The following is a 27,500-nucleotide window of genomic DNA, read 5'->3' on the forward strand; positions in this document are numbered from 1 at the left end:
CACCGCTACAAGAGCCAACAACACAGGCCACCACCGGGCTGTGGTTGAAAGTTTCATGTCGCGCGGTGGAGAGTTTCATGGGCCGTGGCGTAGAGTTGTACAGTATTATACGCTGTACAGAAAAAAGGTGCGTTTTTCACTTTTTAATTCTATTTTTTTTAAGTTATTCTTTATCATTGGGTTTCTCTGATGACATAATAAGCGTCATTAGGCGGAGATAAGTATACCCCCACAATTAATCTCTCTAACTTTCGCTATGCATCCGTCCCCATAATTGTTGGCTCTTAAAAAAATGTTTTTTATACCTGCGACTTTTGTGTTTGGCTGTATGATGATGATGATGATGATGATGATTATTATTATTATTATTATTGTTGTTGTTGTTGTTTAAGCAAAGAAGTTTTTGAGAGCCTGATCAGCTTTTTTTTTTTCTTGTGTACAGTATATTTTCATTTATTCTGAAAAGAAGAATATCTTAAATTATATTCTATATATAATAATCATAATAATAATGATAAGATATCAGCAGTCGTTAATATTATGATGTACACTATCATTATTATTGTAAGTCCAGTTGTTCTTACATCCCAAATGCGACTGAAACTGCTTAAACCTAAGATTTATTTCAAACCAGATCTTATTTTTCATGGCTTTGGCTTGGTAAAGTTGTTTTTCATATTTTCTTGCATAATGAACAACTCGAGCTCCAGAAAACCTCATAAAGGTGTTGAAATGTACTTCAAACTCAAACTACGCCACAGTTAGCTATAGATAAGCCTCACAGTTTTATTGTGGTCACTGATAGCAGCTCCGACTACGCCATTGACACCAGTTACGTTAGCGTTATCTTAATCATTGCATTTCAAAAGCTCATCAGAGACACTTGACCGGCGTCATATAGGTCAGACGTGGTGTTCAAAGATAGCTTAATTCACCCTTGTATTTTATTGGTCGTTTTCCTCTCATTCACTCCTTTTATTCTGTGGAGTTATTGATTACTTTTTTTCCTTCTGTTTTCTTATGAGTCTGCTGGTTAAGAATATCTTCGTAATCTCTCTCTTTTTTTTTTTTTTTTTTTTTTTTGTTTAGTGCTGCTCACTTCATGTATCTTAATTAATTTGCATAGCGAATTTTTTCTTTATATTAGACGATATATATATATATATATATATATATATATATATATATATATATATCTATCATATATCTATTATGTATATTATATATAGTCATTTGTGTGTGTGAGAGAGAGAGAGAGAGAGAGAGAGAGAGAGAGAGAGAGAGAGAGAGAGCGGGTCAGGTCGAGTATGCCAATGTGTCATGTAATAAAGCAGCATAATTTCTCTTACTGTTTGTGGGTCGAGTAGGGTACTGGCTCTAGGAACGCCCGGCCGCCCAATACCCAGTGCCGCCGCCGCCTTCCTAAACTCGACCCGGGTTCCCGTGGTTCCCAAACTGGCAAATGGTCCCCCCCCCCCCCCTTCTCCAGCAGCACCCCTATCCATCCATTCCAAAAGGTTCCAGTCTCAGTTTACTGGGCTCGTTCGACGCGACTCGAGTTGCACTTGATGGAGAACTGGAGCGTTCAGCAGCGAAAGATAAGGCTATGGGGTGACAACGCAAAGTAACCAGAGATAAGAGCTAAAAAGGATGCAGAAGAGAAGAATGAGAGAGAGATAGGGCTGAAGAGAGAGAGAGAGAGAGAGAGAGAGAGAGAGAGAGAGAGAGAGAGAGAAGCATCCCACACTCCCAGACGAGGAAGTTTTAATGCCAGACTCCTCACGTGAAAGTAGCATAGAAGGAGGAGGAGTAGGAGGAGATGGAGGAAGAGGAAGAGGAGGTGGAGGGTTTCAGAATGACAGAGATAAAAGGAAGAGTTGATAGCAGCCGTAGTAAGAGGATGGGGAAATCGCTGCCTTTGTCAGAGACTCATCATGAAACTTTTTTTTTTTTTTTTTTTTTTTTTTTTTTTTTTTTTTTTTTTTTTAAAGAACCTTCAGTTAGGCCTATACGTGGCGAAAGAAGAAAGAGAAGGTTCTCTAAATGTCCAATTCATTCCAAGATTTTCATCTGGTGGATCATCTTTTAATTAAGAACGAACCCCAGAGCCCCTCGACTGTGAGGACTATAACCCTATGCCAGAACGGGAGATTTCCGACCCTACTGGACCTTCCGATACCGTTGCGCCATAATTAGAACCAATTGAAAGTAGGGGAAGAGATAATGGCCGCCTGGAATTATTATAATTAAGAATATTCATGCCCTAATATCTGTCTGGCCTGCGAGTGGTAAATCATTTCCTAATTTCATTATTAAGAAATTATGGGATCGATATGAACTTATAGCGTCTCTGTGGCTGATTGGATAGCGTCACTGACTGTCCTGATTTCGTCCCCGTCCACTTGGACGGTGGTTCGATCCCATGGGGGGACGAAATTATTATCAATTAAAAAATTCCCCTTCGGTACATATATGAAAATATATCATTTGCGGGAGGTAAAGTGAATTTAGATATTAAAGGACATTTGTAGCTTGAATTGATATATAAATGGATCACGGTTCGATGTGATAATTATTCATAACAAAAGGCTACGTGCTGTCAAACGCTCGAATTGGCCAACATGGTAGACGGGGTTTTCATATCGATTCTAATTACGAAAGCTCCCAGATCGAGGGTGATTTGTAAGGTCAGAATCGATATGAACTTATAGCGTCTCTGTTGGCTGATTGGATAGCGTCACTGACTGTCCTGATTTCGTCCCCGTCCACTTGGACGGTGGTTCGATCCCATGGGGGACGAAATTATTATCAATTAAAAAATTCCCCTTCGGTACATATATGAAAATATATCATTTGGGAGTAAAGTGAATTTAGATATTAAAGGACATTTGAAGCTTGAATTGATATATAAATGGATAACGGTTCGATGTGATAATTATTCATATATATGTATATATATATACACACATATATATATATATATATATATATATATATATATATATATATATACATATATATATATATATATATATATTATATATACATATATATATATATATATATATATATATATATATATATATTATATATGTATTATTACATACAGCAGCCACATTAGATTCGCTTTCAGGATATTTGCCAATTCCACATTTGTGTTATAGTATGTCAGATCCTCCCAAGGAGAAAATTACCAACATTTTACGTAATAATTTCCTAATTAGCTTAAGGCAACTCGATTTGTAACTTGGGCTGCTAACAGTTTCATTACAGAAATATTTTTTCAATAAAAAATACCAGTTGATTTAATACTCAATCCAAAAGGACATTTTTACCTTAGCAACAGATGTGTAAAGAATCCAGAAATACTTTCTTTCTCTAAGTTAGCTACTTTGCATATTGGAAGTAATACTTGTTACTAAGTCTGTAAGTTTATTTCACTGTCAGCAATTTTTTTAAGTTACCTTTAATATAGTCAGATAAAGAAAGTTCAGGATTTGAATATAGTAGTAGGTTTTGAATATATATATATATATATATATATATATTATATATTATATATATATATATATATATATATATATATATAAATATATATAAATATATATATATTATAATATATCATATATATATTTTTGTATATATATAAACACACACATATATATTATTATATATGTTATATATATACATATATACACACATGACCCCTTTTGACAAAAATTTACAGAAGACCAACCAGTTCAAACGCCTAGACATAAGGATTTACCAGTAGCCTGTCGAACACACACACACACACACACACACACACGTACCGCATCATTCACCTATTATCTTGTTTCCAATGCAGACAGCGAATTATAAGTGTGATAAAACTGAAAAGGTTGAACTTCCAAACACCGACCAGTATTATGAAATTGCACTGAAAAGGGCAAAGACCCGTCCTGGCATAAGGCCGGCATAATCTAAAGTACATAGAGACATTGAGGTTCATGAACAAAATCCATTATTTGCCCTCTTGTCATTTCAACAATGAATTTCAGAGAAGAGGAAAGGGTCACCTCTCTTAGTTTCAGTCTTTTGAAGCTTTCAGTTACGGAAGACAGTTCAACATTGTAATTATAAATAATCCCTTTGGATATAATCCAAGATAGGCGATAGACAATAATCTCTTCAATGATACAAGTGGCTGATTAAACGAGAACCCTTCCTATAACCACCCGGCTGGAAGAGGATGAAGCGATGGAGGTGCAAAAGAGGACACCCACAGAGAGAGAGAGAGAGAGAGAGAGAGAGAGAGAGAGAGAGAGAGAGAGAGCAAAGAATGGTTTTTTAGAGCACGGAGATGAACTGGTGCGGCGGCCGATAAGATACACTTCTGCGGGTTAGATTTCTCTCTCTCTCTCTCTCTCTTCGTGGCTGGCAACACTGGCATTATCCCGTGGTTGGTAACGCTGATAGTGTAAAAGGTACGGGGTGCTACCGTCTACATCACTTGTTGGGGATTAGAGAGGGGGAGAGAGAGAGAGAGAGAGAGAGAGGGGTCAGTCAGGGAAGGATTGAGGATTGGGGATTAGGTGGGGGAGAGGCTGCTGATGCTGCTGATGCTAAGATCTCTCGCATCTCGACCCTTCACAATCCCCGGTATCACACTATAAACCTGAGCCCACCTTAATTTCTCGGCTATCTGCGTCTAAGGTCTCCCTCCTTGTTTGACTGTGCCAAGTTCCTTCCTTGATGATTTGTTTGCTTGGGTAATGCGGTGTCGTTGTCACTTGTGGTTGTAATTGTTGTTTGGGATTAGGTTCGTCATCATTATTGCGACGTGACTAAAAATAATCTTACTGCTGTTTTGATTATTATTAACTCGTTTCTCCAGTATTTGAATTTGCTGTTGCACAAAATAGAATTATATGTTTAAGGTCGAAAAGCATTATAAAATCAATAAGCAAAGATAAAGTTTTAGACAAATATTTTTGCATGTCATATTATGCAGTGTACATCACTCATCTGGTAACCTATGTCTATATGAATATGTAGCTGTATGTGTTCATGGCATTTTCTTGATGTGAATGACGGGCCTCTCTCTCTCTCTCTCTCTCTCTCTCTCTCTCTCTCTCTCTCTCTCTCTCTCTCTCTCTCTCATGTACATGGGAAGGATGGTGTAATTAAAAAAATATCAAATAACATTCAGATCCAAGTTTATTCGTATCGATATCATATATAATTATAATAGTACGTTTTGGTAAACCCAAAATTGCACATTTTCTAAAGTCAGAAACCTTTCATGCAGAAATAATGACAATCAAATTTACATTTGTGTTTAAGAGTGAGATGCCTGACTCATTTCACGTACATGAAAGAGAGCAATGGCATGAATTGCAATTTGGTTACGTTCGATTTAAATGTTTTGGCAGCGCAAATCCCTTTAAATCAACTCGAGTGTGCAATTGCTGCGAAGTTTTGCGAGTGGACAGAAGGGGGTGAAAATATCTGGCTTGGAAAAGTGCAGGTCGTAGAAGGGGTGAAAGATGTGGTGCTAACGCCCCCCCACCCCACCCCCCCCCGCCCACCGTCCATCCTCCTTCCCCAACCTCCCCACCCCTTCGCCATCGCCATCACAGGGTGAGCCAGTTCCTGACTCGGTGTTTGCGTTCTCTCTCTCTCTCTCTCTCTCTCTCTCTCTCTCTCTCTCTCTCTCTCTTCTTATAACTTTTCTTAGTGGCTCTTGCCTCCCACTTCCAGTCTTGCCTTCCTTTAACCTTTAATATTGAGGTATAGCTTTGTGTAAGTCTGTGATAATAATATGATAAAATACCAGTTTATGGGAAAATGAAAATGAACCCAGAAAAGAAGTAGAGTAATATAAAGATAGGGAATGATCAAATAAAAAAAAACTACGAAAATAATTATACAAAAGAACTTTATTTCGAGTAGAACATCCCTCGAGAAACATTATAAATGGCTTGCCATTTTTTTTTTCTTTTTTTTTTAACATTATGTTTCTTCTCTCGCCTATTTTTTTTTTTTTTTTGTCAGTTTCTTTGTTTTTGCTTACCTCCCCTTTTCCTTGTAAATCTCGGCATCTCACCCTTCGTTAGAAAGCCCGAAGCCTTTTTTTTACTTCGTCAAATTCACCCCAGTGCGTCCTTGACCCAATGACAAAATTAGCTTGCGACGGGATGGCTTTTGAGATGCCATGGGATGAAAGTAACGTTTCGTCACCGTTATTGTTTGGAGGGAAAATCCTCTCTTTCTTCTGTCAGCCTCCTACTCCTCTTCTCCCAGCCTCCTCCTCCTCCTCCTTCTCCTTATTATCCTCCCTTTGTTGAGGGACGGGGATCATTCCTTTACCCCACCCACTCTTCCAAATCCCCCTGTAATCCTTAACCATTTCTGAGTAATCCCCAATTCAAGGTATTTCACAAGAATAAGAAGATGAAGAAGGAACAACAAAGGCTCCCTTTCTACCGACGTAGTTCTGATAGCCATTTTTGATTGCATAACCAACCACACGGCATATATATATATATATATATATATATATATATATATATATATATATATATATATATATATATTATATATATATATATATATATATATATATACATACATATATATCACGAAGGAAAGTGAAACACTGGAGTAGCTTTCTTTCGTGGCTTATACCTTTATTTATGTATTTATCACGTTTCCAAACTTTCTTGATTCAGTTATACATATATACATATATCTAATTTATTTGCAGACCTCATATAAAATAATTCTTTAATCGCCCATGAATATCAACTTTTTCGGGGGTGGTGGAGGGGGTGGGGGGGGGGGGGGTGGATATAGGGAAACAGGGGTTTCATTATGTACACTCAGACTTTTATAGATGTTAATTTTCACCCGTGGTTTGTAAGTGTCGAGAACTAATTGTATTTTTCTTCTCCTTCTTCCTTTCTTTTAGGTGAGTGGGCACCCCGGAGACAATCTCTCGACTGGATTTGTTTTTGTAAGTAGTGAAATTGACTACGGCTTTGTTGGTTGTGGGCGGGGTGGAGTGAGGGGGCCGTTCGGTTTGTTCCATCTTTCCTTTGTTGTTTGTTATTTACAATCGAGTTTTTTTCTTCTAAGTCGTGAAGGTTGTAATTTATTCCTGATTTCGTTTGAGCTGGGCTTGTTCGTTTTTATTATTGATGCTGTTTAAGGCGTGATGATTATAGCTTCTTGGTTTTCCTAAGGGGGTGGTTTTATTCGTTTATGCTGATGATACTGTTTACGACGCGATCAATATCTATAATTCATTCTTAGTTTCTTTGGAATTGTGAAGTTAAAGACGTCATGGCTATAATTCATTCTTGATATGCTAAAGGGCAGATTGGTGTAATTGTGTAACTCTAAAATAAATTCTCAATATTCAGGGGATATCTTCATCATAACATTAAAAAGCACATATCCTGAAACCAGGGGTGAAGTGGTAGTCGAGAGCTTGTTTTCTGTTGTTTAATGAGAACGTTCGTGTTGTTCTGCTTAATTGGAGCAAAGTTATGCACAGTGACATAATTTGTGCAAAGTAATAGAGACAATGACGCCATAGTGGCTCGTGAGGATGAGATTACGGTAAAGTTATGGCCTCATGAATAGTCAGATGCTTCCACCTTTAACCAAGCCTTCTCTAGCTTAGCCACTCGTTTGGCTACCTCAAGGGCCAGTGGTTCCCAAACTTTTCCAATACGCGACCCCTTTCAGTAGTACCAAACCCACCATGACCCCCACCTTTATAAGCCTTCTGAAATAAATTAAAGATGAATCACAGCAGAGAGAGCAATAACAACAAACGAAAATGCTTATTAAACATGAGGAACGAAAATAGTCGTACGACAAAAACTAAATATAAACAAACTAACAAAAATCCATAAATATCATAAAAAATCTCCTCAAAATCTTGGATCCTCCATGACCCACAGAAAAAGGCTCTTTACCCCTTTGGGGGTCATAACCCGCAGTTTGGGAACCACTGCTTTAGGCCTTGAGTGTGTAAAGATTCTTGCAATGCATCCATTTCTCGGGCCTGTGTCCCAAAAATTTCCAAAAACTCTCCGTCTATTTTCATTTCATAAAGAGCTCCTTTTGGCTTCTATGCTTACTTCAGATTCACCATCTGGGGACCTTAGTGTGGCTACTTTCCTTAATCATTCGAAGAGACTTCTGGAGCCCTTTTCTTAATTAATTTCCTCTTTGCAATGAAGAATAAACGTTTCGACTGTGCCCTCCCAACCTCTCATCCCTTTTGGTTTCTGGAAAAATTGGGTTGATTTTGCTGTAGTTTCAAATACAGGCAGCTGTTTCAAGCTACCTTTTAAAAACTGGAACACGTTAGGTCAAGTAACAATGACAAATAGAAGATTTGACGATCAGCCAGATCAGACTGAAACATATTCGACAAGTGTGATCACTGAGGAAATGGCCTTGTGTTGTAAAAGTAGCTATTCGGAGCTTATAGAAAGGTCTGGGACAAGGTCACATTCAGCAGACAGCCTTGCTTTCGCGATTATATATCCGTCTGTAACAGAGCTTCCGATAAGTCAATTCCATGGGTTTCCTGGTGACACAGACATAACTGCAGGAGTAATCTAACCTGCATATTTTCTTTTATCCTTTACCAAGTGATAATTATACAGTCCATTCTGGCATAATCATATCCATTTTATCAACTTTTTTCTGTCGTTCTTCCATTGAAGTTTTAATGAAAATTAACCCAATGACGTTGTTTTGCTAACTATTTTTTTTAGTTTAATTTTCATTTTCAGAAAACCAAAATACTATCTATTTCTGGTGTGATAAGACAAATTTTTTGATATGTTATAGTGAGTGAATTCCTGTTCGTAATTATGTTAGAAAATAACACGAATATCCATATTAGCGGAACAGTCTTTTGTTTTTCGTAGAAGATTAAATAACCTGAATTTAAATCAGTTTTCGTGCGTGTCTTTTACAATAACGGAGCGACTACGTATCTATTACAAAAAAGAATAATTCGTGTATTTTATGACAAAGCATTGCACCAGTAATGACTTTCTGTACATGTTTAGCTGTAGGAAAATAAAGTTTAGTAAATATTTTATAATTTAACAAATATTCTCACGTGAAAAACGTTTGCACATATTTTATCAAAAGAATATTTAGGCACGATCTTATGCAATGAGATAAAGAAAAAAAATTGTTAGAGCGTGTAATCTTACTTTATGGGAGTAAGTTTTTTCCCATTCTCTCTTGAATCACTACTTTTGAGATGTTATGACTGAACTGACATAACTTTTCCATGATTACGTTATTGCGGTAAAAGGCTGACGATGAAAAAAAAGCTGTTTTGAGATATTCTAGTAATTTTGCAAGATGATTAGTGACGAGTTCCACATAGTTGAGATCAGAACATATATATCGCCTCGGGAGAGTTCAATTGGATGGTGCGCCGTATAAAGCAATCCCCAACATATGAGCTTGACACGTGTGTGCACTGATTGCAGGGTCTTTGGGGGTTGAGTAGCTGCAGGTGTTGTTCAGCCTTGGTCATTCTGATTGCGTCAGACTTTAAACTTGTTAAATATGTCAAGTAGATTATGCTGAATGTCAGGCAGGAACCCCTGTCTGAATAGGTCAGACAGGTCAGTCTTGCTGTACCAAGCGTTTCATTGTATACCGGAGGACTTCGGAGCTCAGAGTATTTCTGTAGAATCTACTGACACCTTTCTTTTTTCATTCCTGCTTTTCACAATAAACCCGTTAAAGTTTCCCACTATGCAAAAATTATATGTGAATCATGTTGAAGGGTAATTTTCAATGCTAGTTACCTGGTCACTTTTTACCAGATACCACAATGCCCTCTTAACTTCTCTCGAATCTTCACTCCTTTTGGATACGCTTGTCACTACAAAGACCAAGGTCTTAGATGCAATATTATGAAGAAATTCCGATGTCCTCAGTGGCAGGGTTTGAACCCGTATCCTGAACAGTACAACCAAAGGTAAAGAGAGGAGACTCTCCTCTTTACCTTGATTACATCCAGGACCCACTAAAACTTAGTGGGTCCTGATAAAACGAGGTCCCGTTGCCGACCTGAACACGAGAAGGAAAGTACGAATAAGTTAGCTGCAAGAACTACAAAGATTTGGAAACTTGAATGTATCGAAGAATATATTAGAGAACGATTACTCATTCAAGAAAATGCTAACCTTAAAGTATAAAAGACTAAAGACCAGTATACAGGGACCGCCTGATGGACCGAACGAGGGCCAATAAGAGGACCCTCGAAAATACAAATCTTGATGATGAGAACGAAGCCAAGAAGGTCATTCTTGATACGCCGAATAAGTCATTCCTCGACATGTCAGACACGACACTATTTGATAGGACCACCACCGTGGGCACTTTCGCCCCGGGCACTCCTCGAACAACCAGCATGAAAAAACTTTTTTTTTAAGCTCAAACCGACATCATTGAAAGGAAGCAGCCTATAAGTGGGACCATTTCCAAGATTTCGTAAGCGATTTCTTCATATAAAGCCGCGCGTGTTTTGCATGCAGCTCTCTCTCTCTCTCTCTCTCTCTCTCTCTCTCTCTCTCATCTCTTCTCTCCTCTCTCTCTCCGGTATAAGGGCTATTGTGCAGAGTTCTGCGTAGAAAGAGAACATCCTCTTGTTCTCACGAAGAGCAGAATGGCTGGTGGTGGAAGGAAGAGTATTCTTGCTTGTATTTTGCTTGTCTTCTTCTTCTTCTTCTTCTTCTTCTTCTTCTTCTTCTTTGCTTTTCATTTAGATTTCGTTTCTTGTAAGATTCATAGCAATCTATACTATTTACTTGTTGCCCCTGTTACTTGTTTTATACTGCCGTTATTAATCATATTCTAAATTTATTTATTTATTCAACTTTGAATATATATATATATATATATATATATATATATATATATATATATATATATATATATATGTATATATTATATATATACATGCATATATATGATACATACATACATACATACATACATACATACATACATACATACATACATACATACATATACCGACTTAAAGACAGATGGGCGAAATCAAGTGTAAAATTCATTACTTAACAGAGAGAGATCACTTACTTATCATTCTTGCATAAATTTCAGGTACTAACTAGAATTGGTGGCCTATATATATATATATATATATATATATATATATATATATATATATATATATATATATATATATATGTATGTATGTATGTATGTATGTGTGTGTGTTTATTGTAAGCATAAATGATAATGGTGTATATCGTACCTGTGTGTGTGTTTGAGAGAGAGAGAGAGAGAGGTCCAGGCAATAAAAATAGCCAAAGATAATTTAAGAAAGAAAGAGAAAGCTGGGTAGCGGAGAGAACAGGCAGGGCATCCAGATGGCCACTTGCCAAGGAGGCGAACGTGGGATGCTGTGGCTGCGTTCAGTACCATGGTGAGGCTGGCGGTAGACTTTTTCGGGACACCTATTATATAGTCGCGTTCATCACGCATATTATAATGACGGCAAAAGCTCTGCCCTTCTCATTTTGAGAGAAAGCGGTGCAGTGTGGGATGCGCTGGCTGCGTTCAGGGAGAGGGTGACGTGAACGAAAAAAAATTGACAGTAAGACCAGAACGCAAACGGCAAGGTATTTCGTTATCTGTCTTGGTTAAGGTAAGCATATAAAATGGTATTATAGTTCATGGCTATTTGACTTCTAGTTTCCCATTATTATTATTATTATTATTATTATTATTATTATTATTATTATTATTATTATTATTATTATTATTATTATTATTATTATTATTATGATTATTATTATTATTATTTGGTTGTAGTAAGCTCAACATGAAAGCGTTTTGCAAACTCTATGCAAGTAAACATGGGAATGGTAATGGGGATATCTAGGGATGAAGTGATACGAGCCTTAAAAAGAATGAGAAATGGGAAGGCAACAGGACCTGACTTAATCCCAGTCGAAGTTTGGAAAGCCTTAGGAGAGGAAGGGGTAGACATCTTGTATGATCTGATGGTAAAAAAATTCGAACAGGAAAAGATACCAGAAGAACTGGCGGGAAAGCATATTGATACCCTATATTAAAGGTAAGGTGATGTCCAGGAAATGCAGTAATTATAGAGGTATAAAACTAATGTCTCACACGTTGAAGATTTTGGAAAGAATCATAGATAGCAGGCTGAGAGAGGAAGTTAGAATAGGAAGGAACAGTTAGGATTTATGAAGGGAAGCGGGACAACGGATGGAATATTTTGCATAAGGCAGCTAATGGAGAAATTCAGAGAAAAACAACGAGACCTGCATCTGGTATTCATAGACCTTGAAAAGGCCTATGACAGAGTGCCAAGGCAAGAAATATGGAGATGTTTGAGGGAGAAGATGGTGCCGGAAAAGTATGTCAGAATTATTCAGGAGATGTACAGGAATGTGTATACTAGAGTGAGGAGTAGTGTTGGTGAGACGGATGGATTTGAGATAGGAGTTGGATTACACCAGGGGTCAGCACTTAGCCCATTCATCTTCAACATCGTGATGGATGTAATGACCAGGGATGTTAGAGAAGCAGTGCCATGGTGCATATTATACGCGGATGACATTGTGTTGTGTTCAGAGGGGAAGGAGGAGTTGGAGGGGAGGTTGGAGAGGTGGAGAGCAGCACTTGAGGAGAGAGAATGAGAATAAGCAGATCAAAAACCGAATATATGTGTTCTAGTATTATTACTGAGGACGGTGGAAGTAGCATAAGATGGGTGGGGAAGAAATAAAGAAAGTACAGAAGTTCAAGTACTTAGGGTCCGTATTGGAGGATAGTGGAAGCATGGACCAAGAGGTGAGACACCGAATTCAGGCAGGATGGAATAATTGGAGGTCTGCATCAGGGGTACTCTGTGACAAGAAGGTCCCGCTGAAATTGAAAGGAAAGTTCCCTAGGACGGGTGGTCAGACCAGCAATGTTATATGGAACAGAAACGGCAAGTATGAGGAAAACAGAGGAGAAGAAGATGGATGTAGCAGAAATGAGAATGTTGAGATGGATGTCGGGAGTAACAAGGGAAGATAGGATTAGAAATGAGTATAAGAGGATCAACAAAGGTAGCTGAAATATCGAAGAAAATACAGGAAGGAAGGCTTCGATGGTATGGACACCTGTTACGAAGGGAGGAACGTCATGTTGGAAGACATACGATGGAAATGGAATGCAGGGTAGAAGGAAGAAGGGAAGACCAAGAAAGAGATGGCGTGATTGTGTAAGGGAAGATATGGAATTGAAAGGTATAAATGAGAACGAGGCACAAGACAGGAAATCGATGGAGACGACTCATTCGTAATGGCGACCCATATAAAAATGGGTTTAAGCTAGGAAGAAGAAGTATGTGATTTTCACGCCATCACGGTAGCAGAACTCTGTTTAGTATTGGTATAAGCAAAGATGACCTTTATAATCATTACTATTATTCCTACTTTAACAACTGGAAAACCTGCTCCTTTCTTGACGTATAATTATTTCTTTTTTGTATCCGTCGTGTTAACTGGCAGACAATTGCAAATGTCGAGACAGCAGGACTTTTCTTGACATAGTCCGGTCGAGATAAATGACTCTACCCCACATAGTCTAGTCGTGAACCACGTAGGGGGGGAAGTGTCGTCAGTGCACCTGATGCGGTACACTGTAGGCATTACTTGAGGTTCTTTGTAGCGTTCCTTCGGCCCTTAGATGCAACCTCGTTTCATTTTACAGTGCCTCCATTCATATTCTCTTTCTTCCATCTTACCTGCCACCCTCTCCTAACAACTGAATCTTAGTGTAACTGCGGGGTTTTCCTCCTGATACACCTTTAAAACCTTTTTATTGTTAATTTCCGTTTCAGCTCTGAATGACCTCATAGGTCCCAGCTTTTAGTTTTTGGGTTAAAATCTATATTCAATTCAACTGCAGTCGTGACAGTATGACGTCACCTCACGTGGTTTGATAGATATGAAATTAATTGATCTTCTTTAGAAGTCTTGTCGAAATGGTATAAACTCTGCCTAAAAATTCAACCGAGATAAAATTCTTCAGTTTCGCCAAAGCAGACCTTGATTAGCACCCTTTTATGAAGCTGTATGTTAATAATCTCTCTCTCTCTCTCTCTCTCTCTCTCTCTCTCTCTTGATGGGCTTTCGTAAGGGCAATCAAAAGTAGTAATTACAAGTGTCTTCTTAGACCTCGATTTGCACCCTTTTGGGAAGCTGCATTTCAACAATCTCTCTCTCTCTCTCTCCATCCTCTCTCTTCTCTCTCCAATGTCTCCTCATCATCTCTCTCTCTCTCTCTCGTGTCTTCTTAGAACTTGATTAGCACCGTTTTATGAATCTGCATATTATAATCTCTCTCTCTCTCTCTCTCTCTCTCTCTCTCTCTCTCTCTCTCGATGGGGCTTTGGTAAGGGCAATTGAAAGTAGCAGTTACAAGTATCTTCTAAGACAGAAATAATCACTGCCTGACCCGACGCTGGAGACTTTCACTGGTGCTGTCTGTATACCTCTTTCCTCCTTCGCCCCTTGCAGCGACGTAAACAGAACTGTTACCGATTGTGACAGCGATAACGAGAGGATGATGAAAATAATGGCGAGCGAGGATATGGCTTCATTGTTCGTCTGGTAATTGTGCTTCCTCTCTCTGGGGTAGTGTTCGAGGCGGTTAGAGTTTCTGTTGCTAGAAGTGATATTGCTGTTTTAGTTCAAATCGTAAATAAGATTCCTATTGAAAGTTACGCCGTCTAGTTGCTATTATTGCGAGGCAGGTTCTCGAAAACCATTGTTTTACATGCATACATACATATATATGTGTGTGTGTGTGCGCGCGCGTTATATGTATTTACACTTACATCATTATGGATTTCTTCATCATGGTAGTGATATACATGCTTTATTATTATTATTATTATTATTATTATTATTATTATTATTATTATTATTATTATTATTATTATTATTATTTATTATTATTACTGACTTTTTAAAAGAGGAAAGTTTATCCTTGGCAAAAGAAAAGTAATTCTTCCTGGTATGATATATATATATATATATATATATATATATATATATATATATATATATATATATATAATATATCATATATAATATATATATATATATATATTATATATATGTGTGTGTGTGTGTGTGCACTGTGTATAGGTAGAGAGATAGATAAAAAAGAACGTCGTGTATACATGTGCGTGCACGTGTCCCCACGGATATGCAAATCTGTGAATGTATGCGGACCCGGACACCACCGAAACCTTCAATGAAATGCAGACATCAAAGGCATTTCCGAGTCTGTGAGGATATCTGGGCAGAATCGCCATTCAAAGTCTGGCCAGTTCTCTTTTCCTCATTCCTCAGGGGAGACGGAGAGGAACCGACGAAGGCTCTGCCAAAATCTGCATCTCTCTCAAGTTGGTTTCTCCCTTCTGTTTTTCCTTAGTGAAGGAGATGTTTGTTTGTTTACGAAATGTAATTTTTTAAGCCGAGCACTGGGAGACTTTTGGTCATTCGGCGCTTAAGGCAGTGAAACTAGGGAGTTCGAGTGATTGGACAGCTAAATAAAGAGATCCAGATTATAAGGTGGGGGAAAACGTCACAGTTACACTGATGAGTTATAGTTAAGGAGGTTGGACAGCAAGAGTGAAGAAAGGAAGCAAGAATGGATTAAGATAAAGGGTTAAAAAGTGTGTGTGCGGCTGGGGGCTGAAACTCACCCTGTAGTAATATCTACAGTGTACCACGCAAGGTGAGCTGACAACACTTCGGCAAAGAATAGATAAAGATATAATAATCTTACATCCACTGCAGCTCTAACGAGCAAACGAGTAATAAATACCGGCACTCTCTTATTATTGATGTTAAATGAAGAAGAAGAAAAAAATTAAGCAGGCGGTCCTCGGGTCAAGGGCTCGCAACATTTGCGGCCCAACACCTCGTCCTTTCACTAACTCCGGGTTTCTTGAAGAACGAGAAGGAACTCGACTTCGACTGCCACTCCTCTTTCGCATTCCCCCAACAACCTCTCTACGAGTATTATCGTAGTCATGCTCATCATCATCATCATCATCATCATCAATATCTATAAGCCATTCATCACATTCCTTCCCAGCGCCATCCTCGTCTCCTTCACCTGGTCTTTCTGGCTTTGCGTTCACCAAGGCCTTGGCGCTCACTTCGCTGAAACGCTTTGTGTTCTCTTCCCTTCCAGCCTCCTCGCCATCATCCTAGTCTCCTGTCCTGGTGCGTCCAACTTTTATCGCTCGTTTTATCTCTCATTTTATTTTCCTTCCCTTGACTTTTCGTTCTGTCCGCCTCTCTCCACCTTTCTCAAATTCTTTCCCAGACGTGTTCCGCTTTCCTTCCCCGTCTTAAGAGCACTTAGTGAATCGAGCAAAAAGGCACCTTCAGATCATTTTCCAATTAAGGCAAAAGGAAATTGGTAGCCCAGACATCGACGTCGAGGAGGCAGAAATGCAAAAAGAGAGGTGGAAAGGAAATGATAATGTGTTTGGAGGTCCTGACGTCTGAAACCATCAACAACATTTTTAAGAGTGAAAATAACAGTGATGCTTTTCTGGAAACATGATGGTTGAAGTTAAAACACATCTGACTGACATTACTTGTTGTACAGTAGAGAAGTATGTGCCTCAATACAATTGTGAGTTTCAAAACAATTCCATGTATATGACGTAAAAGTCTGACAAGCAACTAAGTTCAGACCCAAAAATGAACATGACTTTTTTTTTTTTTTTTTTTTAATGTTTTCAGCCTCCTTTGGCCCTAATCGGAATTTGCATTGCTAGCGGCGACGCGAGAGACACTCGGCACGTTGCATTCACTTTATCTAAATTTATTCATGAAGTGTTTATGGATTATTCGCGCCCAGGGATCTTAAAAACTGGGAGCTCAACTCTCGACTTTGTTTACTTTCATCTCGCTTGGCCACTGTTGCGGCCGCTGCTGATAGGTGGCGCTATCGGAACCGTTTTCTTCGAATGACATGCGCACTTGCAGGTGATCGCAAGGAAACTTTCTCTATTAGCAGCAGTCCTGTTTGCGGTCAGGTAATTTCGATAAACTAGGCCGTTGAAATCGATAGGAAGAGAGAATCGGCTGAATTGTCGGAAGAGATAAGGTTAGATTCTTGCGGGGTTAATGACGAATTCTTCAAGGTGGAATTTCGCTGTGACAGGTTGGCGGCAGAGTTTAAATTCGAAAGAAAAACAATGGCTACATAAAGTCTTTGCTGTTGCGGTACTTTGCTTGCAACGGTGCAGTTAGTTGGTGGCAGTTGAGCTTGACATCTGGTAGCAATTAGTCAGACACGGTATCAGTTTTCGTGTCCCCACTAAAATGATTAAGGCTCAACTTCCAGGGCCAGTCATCTTACATTTTCGATAAAGAAATGAGTTGAGTCAAGTACGAAGACATAAAAACTAAAAAATTTGTGGAGCTGTCGAGAATTTTAGGTACGAAGTAATAAAAACACCCAGACTTGTTGAGCTACTGAAAGCTTTAGATAAGCCGGCAGAATGTACTAAAAGCTGTGAGAGATAATGATGACGATTATGTGTAAGATGATGAGTGATAATGATGATGAAGTCATGACACAATCCTCTGAAAATGACCAGCTTCCCGGATGCACTTACCGAGAGGTTTACAGGAACCTTTCTCCTGCCGCCGACTTGTCTTACTTCAACTGAACAAACAGATAAACGCTATCAAAAATGGCCTCCCTCTGATTCTATATCATTGCTACTTCCAACGTGGGTGTGATCTTATTTTTACACTTTTCCTTCCCATTTTATATTTTCTACCTGTCCATCAACCCCATTTTTAACCGAAGCCGTCAAGGATCCTGAATCTAAGATCAGTTGATCTTAGATTCAGGATGTCAGCCGTAAAGAGGTCATGCTCTACATGTAAATAGGATCCGAACTGGCGTTTAGATTACACTTGGAAGACATCTGTGGGACACCTGCAGACCCTAACGTGATCTGGGGTTACTATGAAGGAGACTCGAGGTCATTTTCGCTCTTCTGCGATACCGAGGCGAAGAATACTCGGAGATCACTTTCGAGAGGCGTTGAAATCACTCTTCAGCTGATGTAGTGATCCCTTTCAACAGAGCCCGAGAGCCACTTCATATAATTCGAGTGACCCTTTTGAAACGACTCGAGGGTTCTCTTTTGAAAAGGGTCGCTCCATTGAAGATCTGGCGTTGCTCTTTTCAAGGCTTAGATCCCGCTGAGGGTGAGCGAGATAAGGCGACTAAGGATGTTTTCGAAACCGCTTTTAAACAATCCGCGAAGTTCCTTTTTGCTTAGAAAGGCTACGTATGGGCGTTGGCATTGCTTCTTGATCTGAATCTCTCTCTCTCTCTCTCTCTCTCTCTCTCTCTCTCTCTCTCTCTCTCTCTCTCTCTCTCCTTTACAAACAGAGCGGTCGACTTTTCCATCCCCAGTGGGGTTCCATGGCTGTTTTCACTTCTCTTTTATATAGCTTTGTGTGTGTGTGTGTGTGTGTGAAAACTCGTGCAATGCACAGCTGAACCTGGCACTCAAAATTTTCAATATAGCTTTGCTTGTAATTAGATAACTATTCATTGAAACAAATTTATCGCAAATATGACTGAGTGAAAATATACCTCAATAGACGTGAGCAACTTATATTACCTATACAAAATATATTTATAGATACATATATATACAATTATATATTCATATATACATAAACACATACATACATACATACACCACTCGTTATAATTGACCTAAAAGTATTCTATTTGTATGTGTGTATGTATGAAGGTATGAATAAAGGTATTCCTCAGAAGCGGGTCATTTACATGATCGTTATAAATGATTTAACATAAATGAAAGATTCGTCACCAGTGTTGCTTTATGAAATAAAAAAAAAGTGTAGGAATGTTGTCCCAATATTAAAACAGTGAATTCAACGAATCAAACGGGAAGAGAGACAATGAGAGAATAACTTCTTTCCTATTGTTTGATATTAGATACAGAGGGCGATTTACGTTCCCCATTGTCTTCACAGTCAGGCACAGATTGTGCAGCATCCGCACAAGTAGCTTATTAGCTCAGATCCTCGATATACATTCTGACACATCAACTTTGTAATAAGAGCATGATTTCCTCTCAGATAGGAGAATGTTTTCACGACGAATATTTTTGGATCACTTGTATGAGAGAATTGAAATCACCTGAAATATGGAATTAAAATTTCGTATTTGAAAAAAAGCGATGAATATTTTCGGATCACTACTATAAGAGAATTGAAATCACCTGTATTAGGGAATTAAAATTTCGTATTTGAAAATAGCGATGAATATTTTCGGATCACCACTGTAAGAGAATTGAAATCACATGTATTAGGGAATTAGAATTTCGTATTTAAAAATAGCTATGAGTATTTTCGGATCACTTATGCAAGAGAATTGAAATCACTTGTATCAGGGATTAAAATTCCGTATTTGAAAAAAGCGATGCAAATGTTTTCCCTTCGCATTTCGGAATCTGAAAATGTCCGGAGAGCGGAGAGAAGGGATCCGGAGTCGTCTGTAAAAGCAACACTTCATCCCAGCTGTCTCTTTCTTTCTCTCTTCTCATCCTTTTTATCTTTTGGGTTCGAGGCACCCACTGAAAAGTGATGAGCCATCCGAATTTTTTTTCTTCTTCTTTACGGTTACGTTGCTATTTCCTTTTGCCTTTTGTGTGGCATTACTTTCTCCGCTTCCTGATGCCAGGCTTTTGTCTTCTCCCCCCTCCCCCTCTCCCTCTTCCTCTCCCTCTCCCTCTCCGGTGACATTCTTAGTTTGGTTTTGGTGCGTCGATTCGTCCTCGAGTCGTCATTGTTGTTAAATAATCGTCTGGGGAGGACACTCCTTGGAAACGACCCAGTGACATTGGCAACAAAAGACGATCGCATCCTCGTGGAATATTTCGGTGAGATCTGGTCGCAAACTGCAAGGGATTATCGCGTCATGGGGCGAGCCTGGGCAGTGACGTCAGCCAGTCGACCATCACCTCTTCGACCTCATGCTTTAACCCTTCACTCTGTTGTCTGTGTGTGTGTTTTTTTTTAACTTCTCTCTCTCTCTCGTTTTCACTCACTAACCTCAAACAGCAACCAGCGTATTGTTTTGCATTTATCCCCAAATTGGCGATTTTCCATTATTTTAATGGTGTTTTAGTTCATATCCTCATTATTTTCTTGTGTAACCGATTATTATTATTACTTTTTTAGCAAAGCCCCACCCTGCTTCCTGTAAGTCTAGCTTACTCCTTGCATTTGTATCTTTTATATTTTCCCTTCCGTTATGAATGGGATTAATGTGATGGGACAAATCCATTTGCTCTTTGGATGGACAATAATGATTTTTGTGCTTTTTGTTCCTGCCAGTCCATTGTCTTTCTTGCTTCTTCTTGATTATCCCTTTCTTCAGCATTGCCTATCTCTGCATTCCCATTGTATATGATTTGGACGATTAGTATATTATCAGGTAGCATAAGAAACATTTTAGAATTATATTTTTTATTTTAAAATTATATTTTTATTTTTATTTTTACGGTCATTCAGAAACAGGGAAGAATCAGGCATCAAGGGCTGTACCCCTATCACATGCTTTGTCAGGTTCAGAAAGTAATCTAAGTTGCCCATGAAAGATCTCCATATGAAATACAAGTAAATCAAAACAGCATACTATCAACCATCCTCTTCTCTCGTCGAAGAAACGGCCTTCACGAGATCCACTCCATTAGGAGTGTCAATAGACGTAAATTACAATTTCCAGTTCCAAGATTTGAATCCTAATTTTTTTTCCCCGGTGAGGTCAGCCTTTCCCTTTTTCTTACCGTCCGACAGAGCCACCTGCAGTCGAAAGCCGACGTTAATATGTCCATGCCTTACCGACGACGCCACTCCTACTAAATAATGGGGAGCCGTTACACCGAAACACAATAATTACACGGTTTACAGGACCATAGAGTGGGTTAACAATCAAAATAACAAGAGGCTACATGGAAAGCCGTTAGGAAAGCCCTATCCAGTCTCTCTCTCTCTCTCTCTCTCTCTCTCTCTCTCTCTCTCTCTGTAAAGGAAGAAGAAGAATAGCCTGCCAGATGTCGCAGCCTTGACCCGGCTCACACCTTGCACATGCGCACAGACGAGCGCACACGCTTGTACATAGATGCACAAACTAACTAGCACCTACATCCCTGACCAGTCCCTCGCCGTTGAGCATTCTATCCCATCAATACAAAAGCCAATCCAAGGTCTCTTGATTTTTTCTTCAGTCTTTCTTCTCTCCTTCTCCTCCTCCTCCCCCTCCTCTTGGCTCCTTAACGGCTATTTGTATTCATCTCAAGGCCCAAGAGACAGAATTCCCCTGTCTTCATATAAAGATCCGCATGTTTGTTGTGATGGCTTGGCAGGTTAGTCTCTATCTCTCGTCATCATCATCATCATCATCATCATCATCTTTGTTTGTTCCCGAAGGCCCTCAATCGTTTCCATCAAATGGGTCCTTTATTTGTCAGTTTTTTTTTCTTCTTTGAATCGTTTGGTCTTCTATGTCGTAATGTAAATATATGTATGTCAATTTTAATTTCCTCTTGGATGACTGATGGACATAAGCACACCGTTCTGTAATACACAAATTCCAGACCACAAGCACCTTTCATGTAAATAGAAAAATATAATTAGTTAAGAAAGTTACATCCACGTCATCAACACAACTATTATAAGCGTTAATTGTTTAATTTAACCTCAGACATCCCTTTGTTGTCTGCATCACCGAGCAGGATATTTCCAAATTCAATCAAAGAAAACTCATTTCCCGATACAAACAAATATAAAAGATAAATAACTGTTCGTAATCTTTAAGATTATTTCATTTTACTTTATTTTTACTCTGTTACATTTAATCACGCCCGTTGCTTCCCATCCCTGCGAAATAATTTTAGTCGAAACTTTCCTTAAGAAGACACTTTTCGGGCAATCATGTTTCGTGTGCCAGGTCATGTCTGTTTCTTCGGGCGGGACCTGACTGTATCACACAATAAAGCGATTCATTTGCGGACGAAATCGTCGTCGGCTTGTGCCTCTGGGGCTGATGCGTCTGCGTTATTACTGACAATGTCATTCCGTCTGCGTTATTATTATTGACAGTGTCATCCCGCCCCACCCCCTAAAGCTACGTCTCGGCCGCGATGTCATTACTTTTTATTTGTCATTCTTTTCAGTCTCTTTTCCGGGCCAGGACGTCAGGGATTTTTTGGGCACGTGTGTCAGTCTGTCAGTCTTAGGCGCGCTCGTGCTCACGTACGTGAACGGATGTGTTATATATATAGTGTGTGTGTGTGTGTTTGTATGCATGTAGTGAAAGCCACAAGATAGACATAGCTCACTTGTGTTGTAGCTTCAGTTCCTGTCAAAGGAAGGGTGTGTTGTTAAAGTCTAATTTATCTTCCCGCAAGAAAAGGTGCAGCCCACTCGACGCCTTATCAAAGCTGTCCCTTTGAGGTTGCAGTGGCCTTACTATTAAGCTGTCCTGGTTCATCTTGCCCCTGAGGGATGTGGTTCAAAGTAAAACAGAGCTGCATAGCCCATGGCAACTACCAGTCTCCATGGATCTTGCACAGACGCGTGAACCAAAGGCCTCAAAGTGATAATTTCTAGTTTAGTCGATCTTGCCGGGACGGGTCAAGTTGCTCGCACAATATGGACAGTAATTGATGACTGGGTCATTTACTTAGGAGCCAATAAGAAGCCACTAGACGTCTGATTCCAACAAAGGAAAGCCTGACTGAAATATTTTAATCCTCTTCTTTGTCTATACTCGGTATTCTCAAACTCCATCCCTCTTTCTACAGAGGTCCTTTCTTCTCCCTCTTAATCGTGCTTCCTTCTGCACCTGGGACGTGCGACTGACGAATCCTGAAAACAGAAGGGAACTTCTGGGTGTATCCCCAGAAGAGCGTACTGCGCCCTTTGTGATATCATGCCGGAGACGCCCTTGCATCAAGGAGCTTATATGGCGACATAAATATGGTCGAGAGAATATCAAACGACTTCTGTTCTCGCATAAAGTCGCGTCCTTCGATCGAAGTCACTGTTGTCAAGCAGAGATTCCCCGGGAATGGAGGGGAGGAGGAGGAGGGGAGGAGGAGGAGGCAGGAGGGAGGAGGAGGAGGGAGGAGGAGGAGGAGGAGAGGACAGGTAGGGAAGGGAGGGAGGAGGAAGAGGAGGAGGAAGGAAGGAGGAGTGAGGAGGAGGAGGAGGAGGACAGAGGGTTGACTTGACTGATGCTTGATTGATAAATGGTTTAGTTCCTTAGTGATATTTCTGGTGTTTGTATCCCTGACAACTTTCAACTTTTCTTTTAGGTACTGTTAGGGTCTAAAAGCATTCACGAATCTCAGTATTAGAAGACAGTTCTACAGATGCGCATCATTGTTCCTTTTAGTTTTCGTTTTGGATGGATGCATCTGTAATAACGTAATAATAATATGAGATAATAATGAATCGTAGAACTTGTTGGAGTGATAGTGATCTCGGGCGGTTTGGTGTTGCATTAATGCTAAATCCGTCAAACCTCAGCAGTGCCATCGAGGTCTCATTTCTACGCAGTTGCCTAATAACTGAATATTAATTACAATTTTGGCTGACAATCTATTGTTAGGTAAAGATACATGCATGTACGTACGCAGAGATGTGAGCGAGTCCAAAAACATCCCTTGTTTGTGTCCGTTTACGACCTGGAGTACGTTCTTATCTGTTCATCGTTCGCATCAACCGCAGTGAGTGAAGAGCCAGAGTGGCTGAGCGATCCCTCTGCCAAGTCCTTATCCAGAGGGAAATAAATTAAAATAATAAATTAGTCCACTGCTTTCGCTGGGAAGTTCAGTTCAGGTTCTGGACTTGGCGCAGACTGAGGTCCAGGTGGAACCGGCGTCCAATTCGGCGGTTGCTAGCCTTACTTGATTCCTGTGCTCAGACGAAGGAACAAAAAGAGAGGGAGAAGAAAAGAAGCAGTATTCAATGTGACCTAGGATTCTCCCTCTTCTTCTTCTTTTTCTTCTTCTTTTTGAGAGAGAGAGAGAGAGAGAGAGAGAGAGAGAGAGAGAGAGAGAGAGAGAGGAAAGGAATGGGGTAAGAGGAAGGAGGAACTCTTCTTATTATTCTTCTGAGAGAGAGAGAGAGAGAGAGAGGAATGGGGTAAGAGGAAGGAGGAACTCTTCTTATTCTTCTGAGAGAGAGAGAGAGAGAGAGAGAGAGAGAGAGGAGAGAGAGAGGGGAATGTGTAAGAGGAAGGAGGGAACTCTTTCTTATTCTTCTGAAGAGAGAGAGAGAGAAGAGAGAGAAGAGAGAGAGAGAGAGAGAGAGAGAGGAAAGGGAGGGGGGGGGGATAAGGTATGAGGCGGGAGGAAGGGCTATGGAGAGGTGTCGTCTTGTCGAGGGCATGGTCCATAGAACGGGAGATTTTGGACTGGTGTCCTACTCACCATTCCGAGAAAATTGTCAACTTTCCCTTAATGGTGATATCTCTGAATCTACTTCTCTCTTCTTCGTCTTCGTCTTTTTATTTTTTCTCCAAAGAATCCAGGACTCTGCAACTCATCTCACTCTTTAAATGAATGTCTTTATTTTCATTTAATTTTTTTTAAGTATTGAATTACAAAATATGTATAACAGGCCTACATCTTCCCATTCTTTGCTGACGTTAGAATGAGTTTAGTTCCATCTATATTTTTCTTGTTCTCTTGATATTTAAATTGAGTATAATGCCTACCTACATCTTCCCATTCTATTCTGACCTTACATTGAGTTGAACTATACCCGGAGTCTCAGCCAGATCAAACCAGCTAATTCCCTTTTTAGCTGTTTTGTCAAAGTGGACAAACAGGTTGCTAGCTTTTGCAATAACGTGGGTTTAGTGTGTCCACTTAAGGCTTAAATTTTACGACGAAAACGAAAACTCTAAACTTACGTAACTAACAGAACTAGATATTATCGCACGACTGTTTTTAATATGGGTTTAATATTTTTCATTGTTTATGTTTCGTAAAATCATATGTAGTTACTAATTATTTTTCCCTTACTTTTCAGGTTGGTGTTACATCCCAAAGAATTGCAAACACTCGTGGTAATGTACAAGGTTTATTCATTACACACACACACACACACACACATATATATATATGCGTGTGTGTGTGTATGTATATATATAAAATGTATGTCTTTAGTTCTAAACATGTGAATAGACAGCGGAAAAAACAGAGCGACTGCTCTCTCTCTCTCTCTCTCTCTCTCTCTCTCTCTCTCTCTCTCTCTAAATTGTTACGTCTAATTCCACGTAATATTCAGAGGGTGCCATCCAAGGTCACCACGGTTCCCTTTCACAACATTATGTCGCCATTCATCTTTTTACATACGAAGGTTCGTGGTCAGTTCAGACGTCCAGGAAGAAAGAAAGAAAGAAAGAAGGGAAGAATAGAATAAAAAAAAGAAAGAAACGTAGTCAACTTTACTCAAGCGTGCGAACACTTAATAACACTCGTCCATCCATCCTGTCACCTGAGACGAGAGAGAAAAAAGCCGAAATGTGTTCGTTTTTTTAACGAGAAAATCGTTCTGACAGCGGACCCTAATCGCGGCCTTTCCATGTATGGCGATAAATCGGAGGTTAATGTCATTTTCCGTCGGGCCTCGTAAAACGTTATGTCATACGAGAGGCCGAATTAAATGTCTTGTCTTCTGCAGCTGGTCACTCGAACGAAGAAGGGCTGGTTTCGTTCAACTCTGCCGGCTTCAAAATGTCAATAGTTTTAAAGGAGGTCAGTTCTGTTATTAATTGACTCCTAAATGGCTGTATCAGACCCTTTCAAATGCCGCCTGGCCTTTCTCCTTCGTGAGTAATGGATTTACGAGAATGTAGGCACAGTGAAATATTGGCTTGATGTCTTCATTGGGCTGTAACCTGTCATCACGGAGGGTTTTCCGCACGTCCGGACGACTAAGTGAACGCATCTAACAGGGGGTAAAAATACTGGAATTGCGCAAGAGACGTCTTGTACGATCACGACCGCTATTTCCTCGCTATTTCCTCGCGGAGAATCGAAGAAGCGAATTGTGAAGGAAAGGGAAAATGGAATGAAGGAAGATCTGTCATTATCTTTTCTATCGTGCGCAAAGTAAAAATAAAAGGTTTAATTAAGTCAGAAGAACGTTGCCTAATGAGAGGGGAGGGAGAATATATTGCTTGCTAGTTTCCTCTCTCCACACACACACACATATATAAATATATATATATATATATATATATATATATATATATAATATATATATATATACACACACACACGTACGTACGCATGCATGTATGTATGTATGTATGTATGTATATGCGTGCCTGTGTGTAGGTTAAATGCGTGCACATTCTCATGAGAGAGAGAGAGACAGAGAGAGAGAGAGAGAGAGAGAATGCAATCTTTCTCACTCACACGTGCAAGCGAGAGATAGTCTGAGAACTACGTAGCCCTATTACGTAACAGCGCCCGAAGGCTCAGACACTTGCCTTCGAGTTGACCCGAATCTGACCTCATGCAACCAATCACAATCCGGTCATGCGATTCCCATGATTCCTGTCTTTTTCCTGACTTCGGCTTAGATCGTATCTCCACTTTTACGTGGTTAAATAGATGGGTTCCAGATTTCCTTTCGGCCTTAAGTGTTGGACATTGAACGTACGAACAAGCGAGATTTGTGTTGATATTCAAATTAGATTGTTATAGAGTCGTTTCCTCTGTAGTGTGTCATAAAAAATATCGGAGAATGTCCCGTCTCTCTCTCTCTCTCTCTCTCTCTCTCTCTCTCTGCTTGGTGTGGTTTCATCTTTCCTTTAACACAAATGAGTTACAAGTCTCCTCTCTCTCTCTCTCTCTCTCTCTCTCTCTCTCTCTCTCTCTCTCTCTCTCTCTCTCAACAAATGTCGAATTATGAAACAATCCAAAACTTTGACAATTTGCCTCTAATTTGGAAAATTGCTTAACTTATGTATTAAACTATCAAACTACATTATTATTTCTTGCGTGCATTGACTCCCTGAGCTTAGAATTATTATTTAAAGATTAATTTTCTCCCCTTTTAAAGTCAGCTACTCGATGACCTAAACTAATCATTTCGACACAACACTTACTTTTTAATAGGCTGTCTTTTATGATTATGTCGACACGGGCGGTATGTTTATAGTCTCCGACATAATTCTTGGTTTGTTTCTCGTGTTAAGGTATTTCTATGCTTGTTCATGTGATTTTCCAGTAATTAGAAGTAATATTATCGTAAGTGAGCGAGCATGCGAACATTTTTTTTATATAACATAAATGTCCATATGCACTTAAA

The 27,500-nt window shown here is 39.5% G+C and overlaps 1 protein-coding gene across 6 annotated transcripts in view; it reads left to right on the top strand.

Annotated features, from left to right (window-relative positions):
* Window positions 1-27,500, top strand: part of LOC135200863 (uncharacterized) — a 55,970-nt gene that overhangs the window by 11,232 nt on the left and 17,238 nt on the right. For 4 of the 6 annotated variants that reach the window (XR_010311385.1, XM_064229571.1, XM_064229572.1 and 1 more), the window contains exons 2-3: window positions 6,953-6,997; window positions 25,209-25,245. Coding sequence is in view for 5 of the 6 variants with exons in the window: in XM_064229571.1 (XP_064085641.1) it covers window positions 6,953-6,997; window positions 25,209-25,245 (82 nt within the window). In the remaining variant the exon portion in view is untranslated. The remainder of the gene's footprint in view (window positions 1-6,952; window positions 6,998-25,208; window positions 25,246-27,500) is intronic. The other 2 variants (XM_064229573.1, XM_064229575.1) reach the window with 1 other exon arrangement.

The sequence above is a fragment of the Macrobrachium nipponense genome, chromosome 27 (assembly GCF_015104395.2).
Source record: "Macrobrachium nipponense isolate FS-2020 chromosome 27, ASM1510439v2, whole genome shotgun sequence".
Classification (NCBI taxonomy): Eukaryota; Metazoa; Arthropoda; class Malacostraca; order Decapoda; family Palaemonidae; genus Macrobrachium; species Macrobrachium nipponense.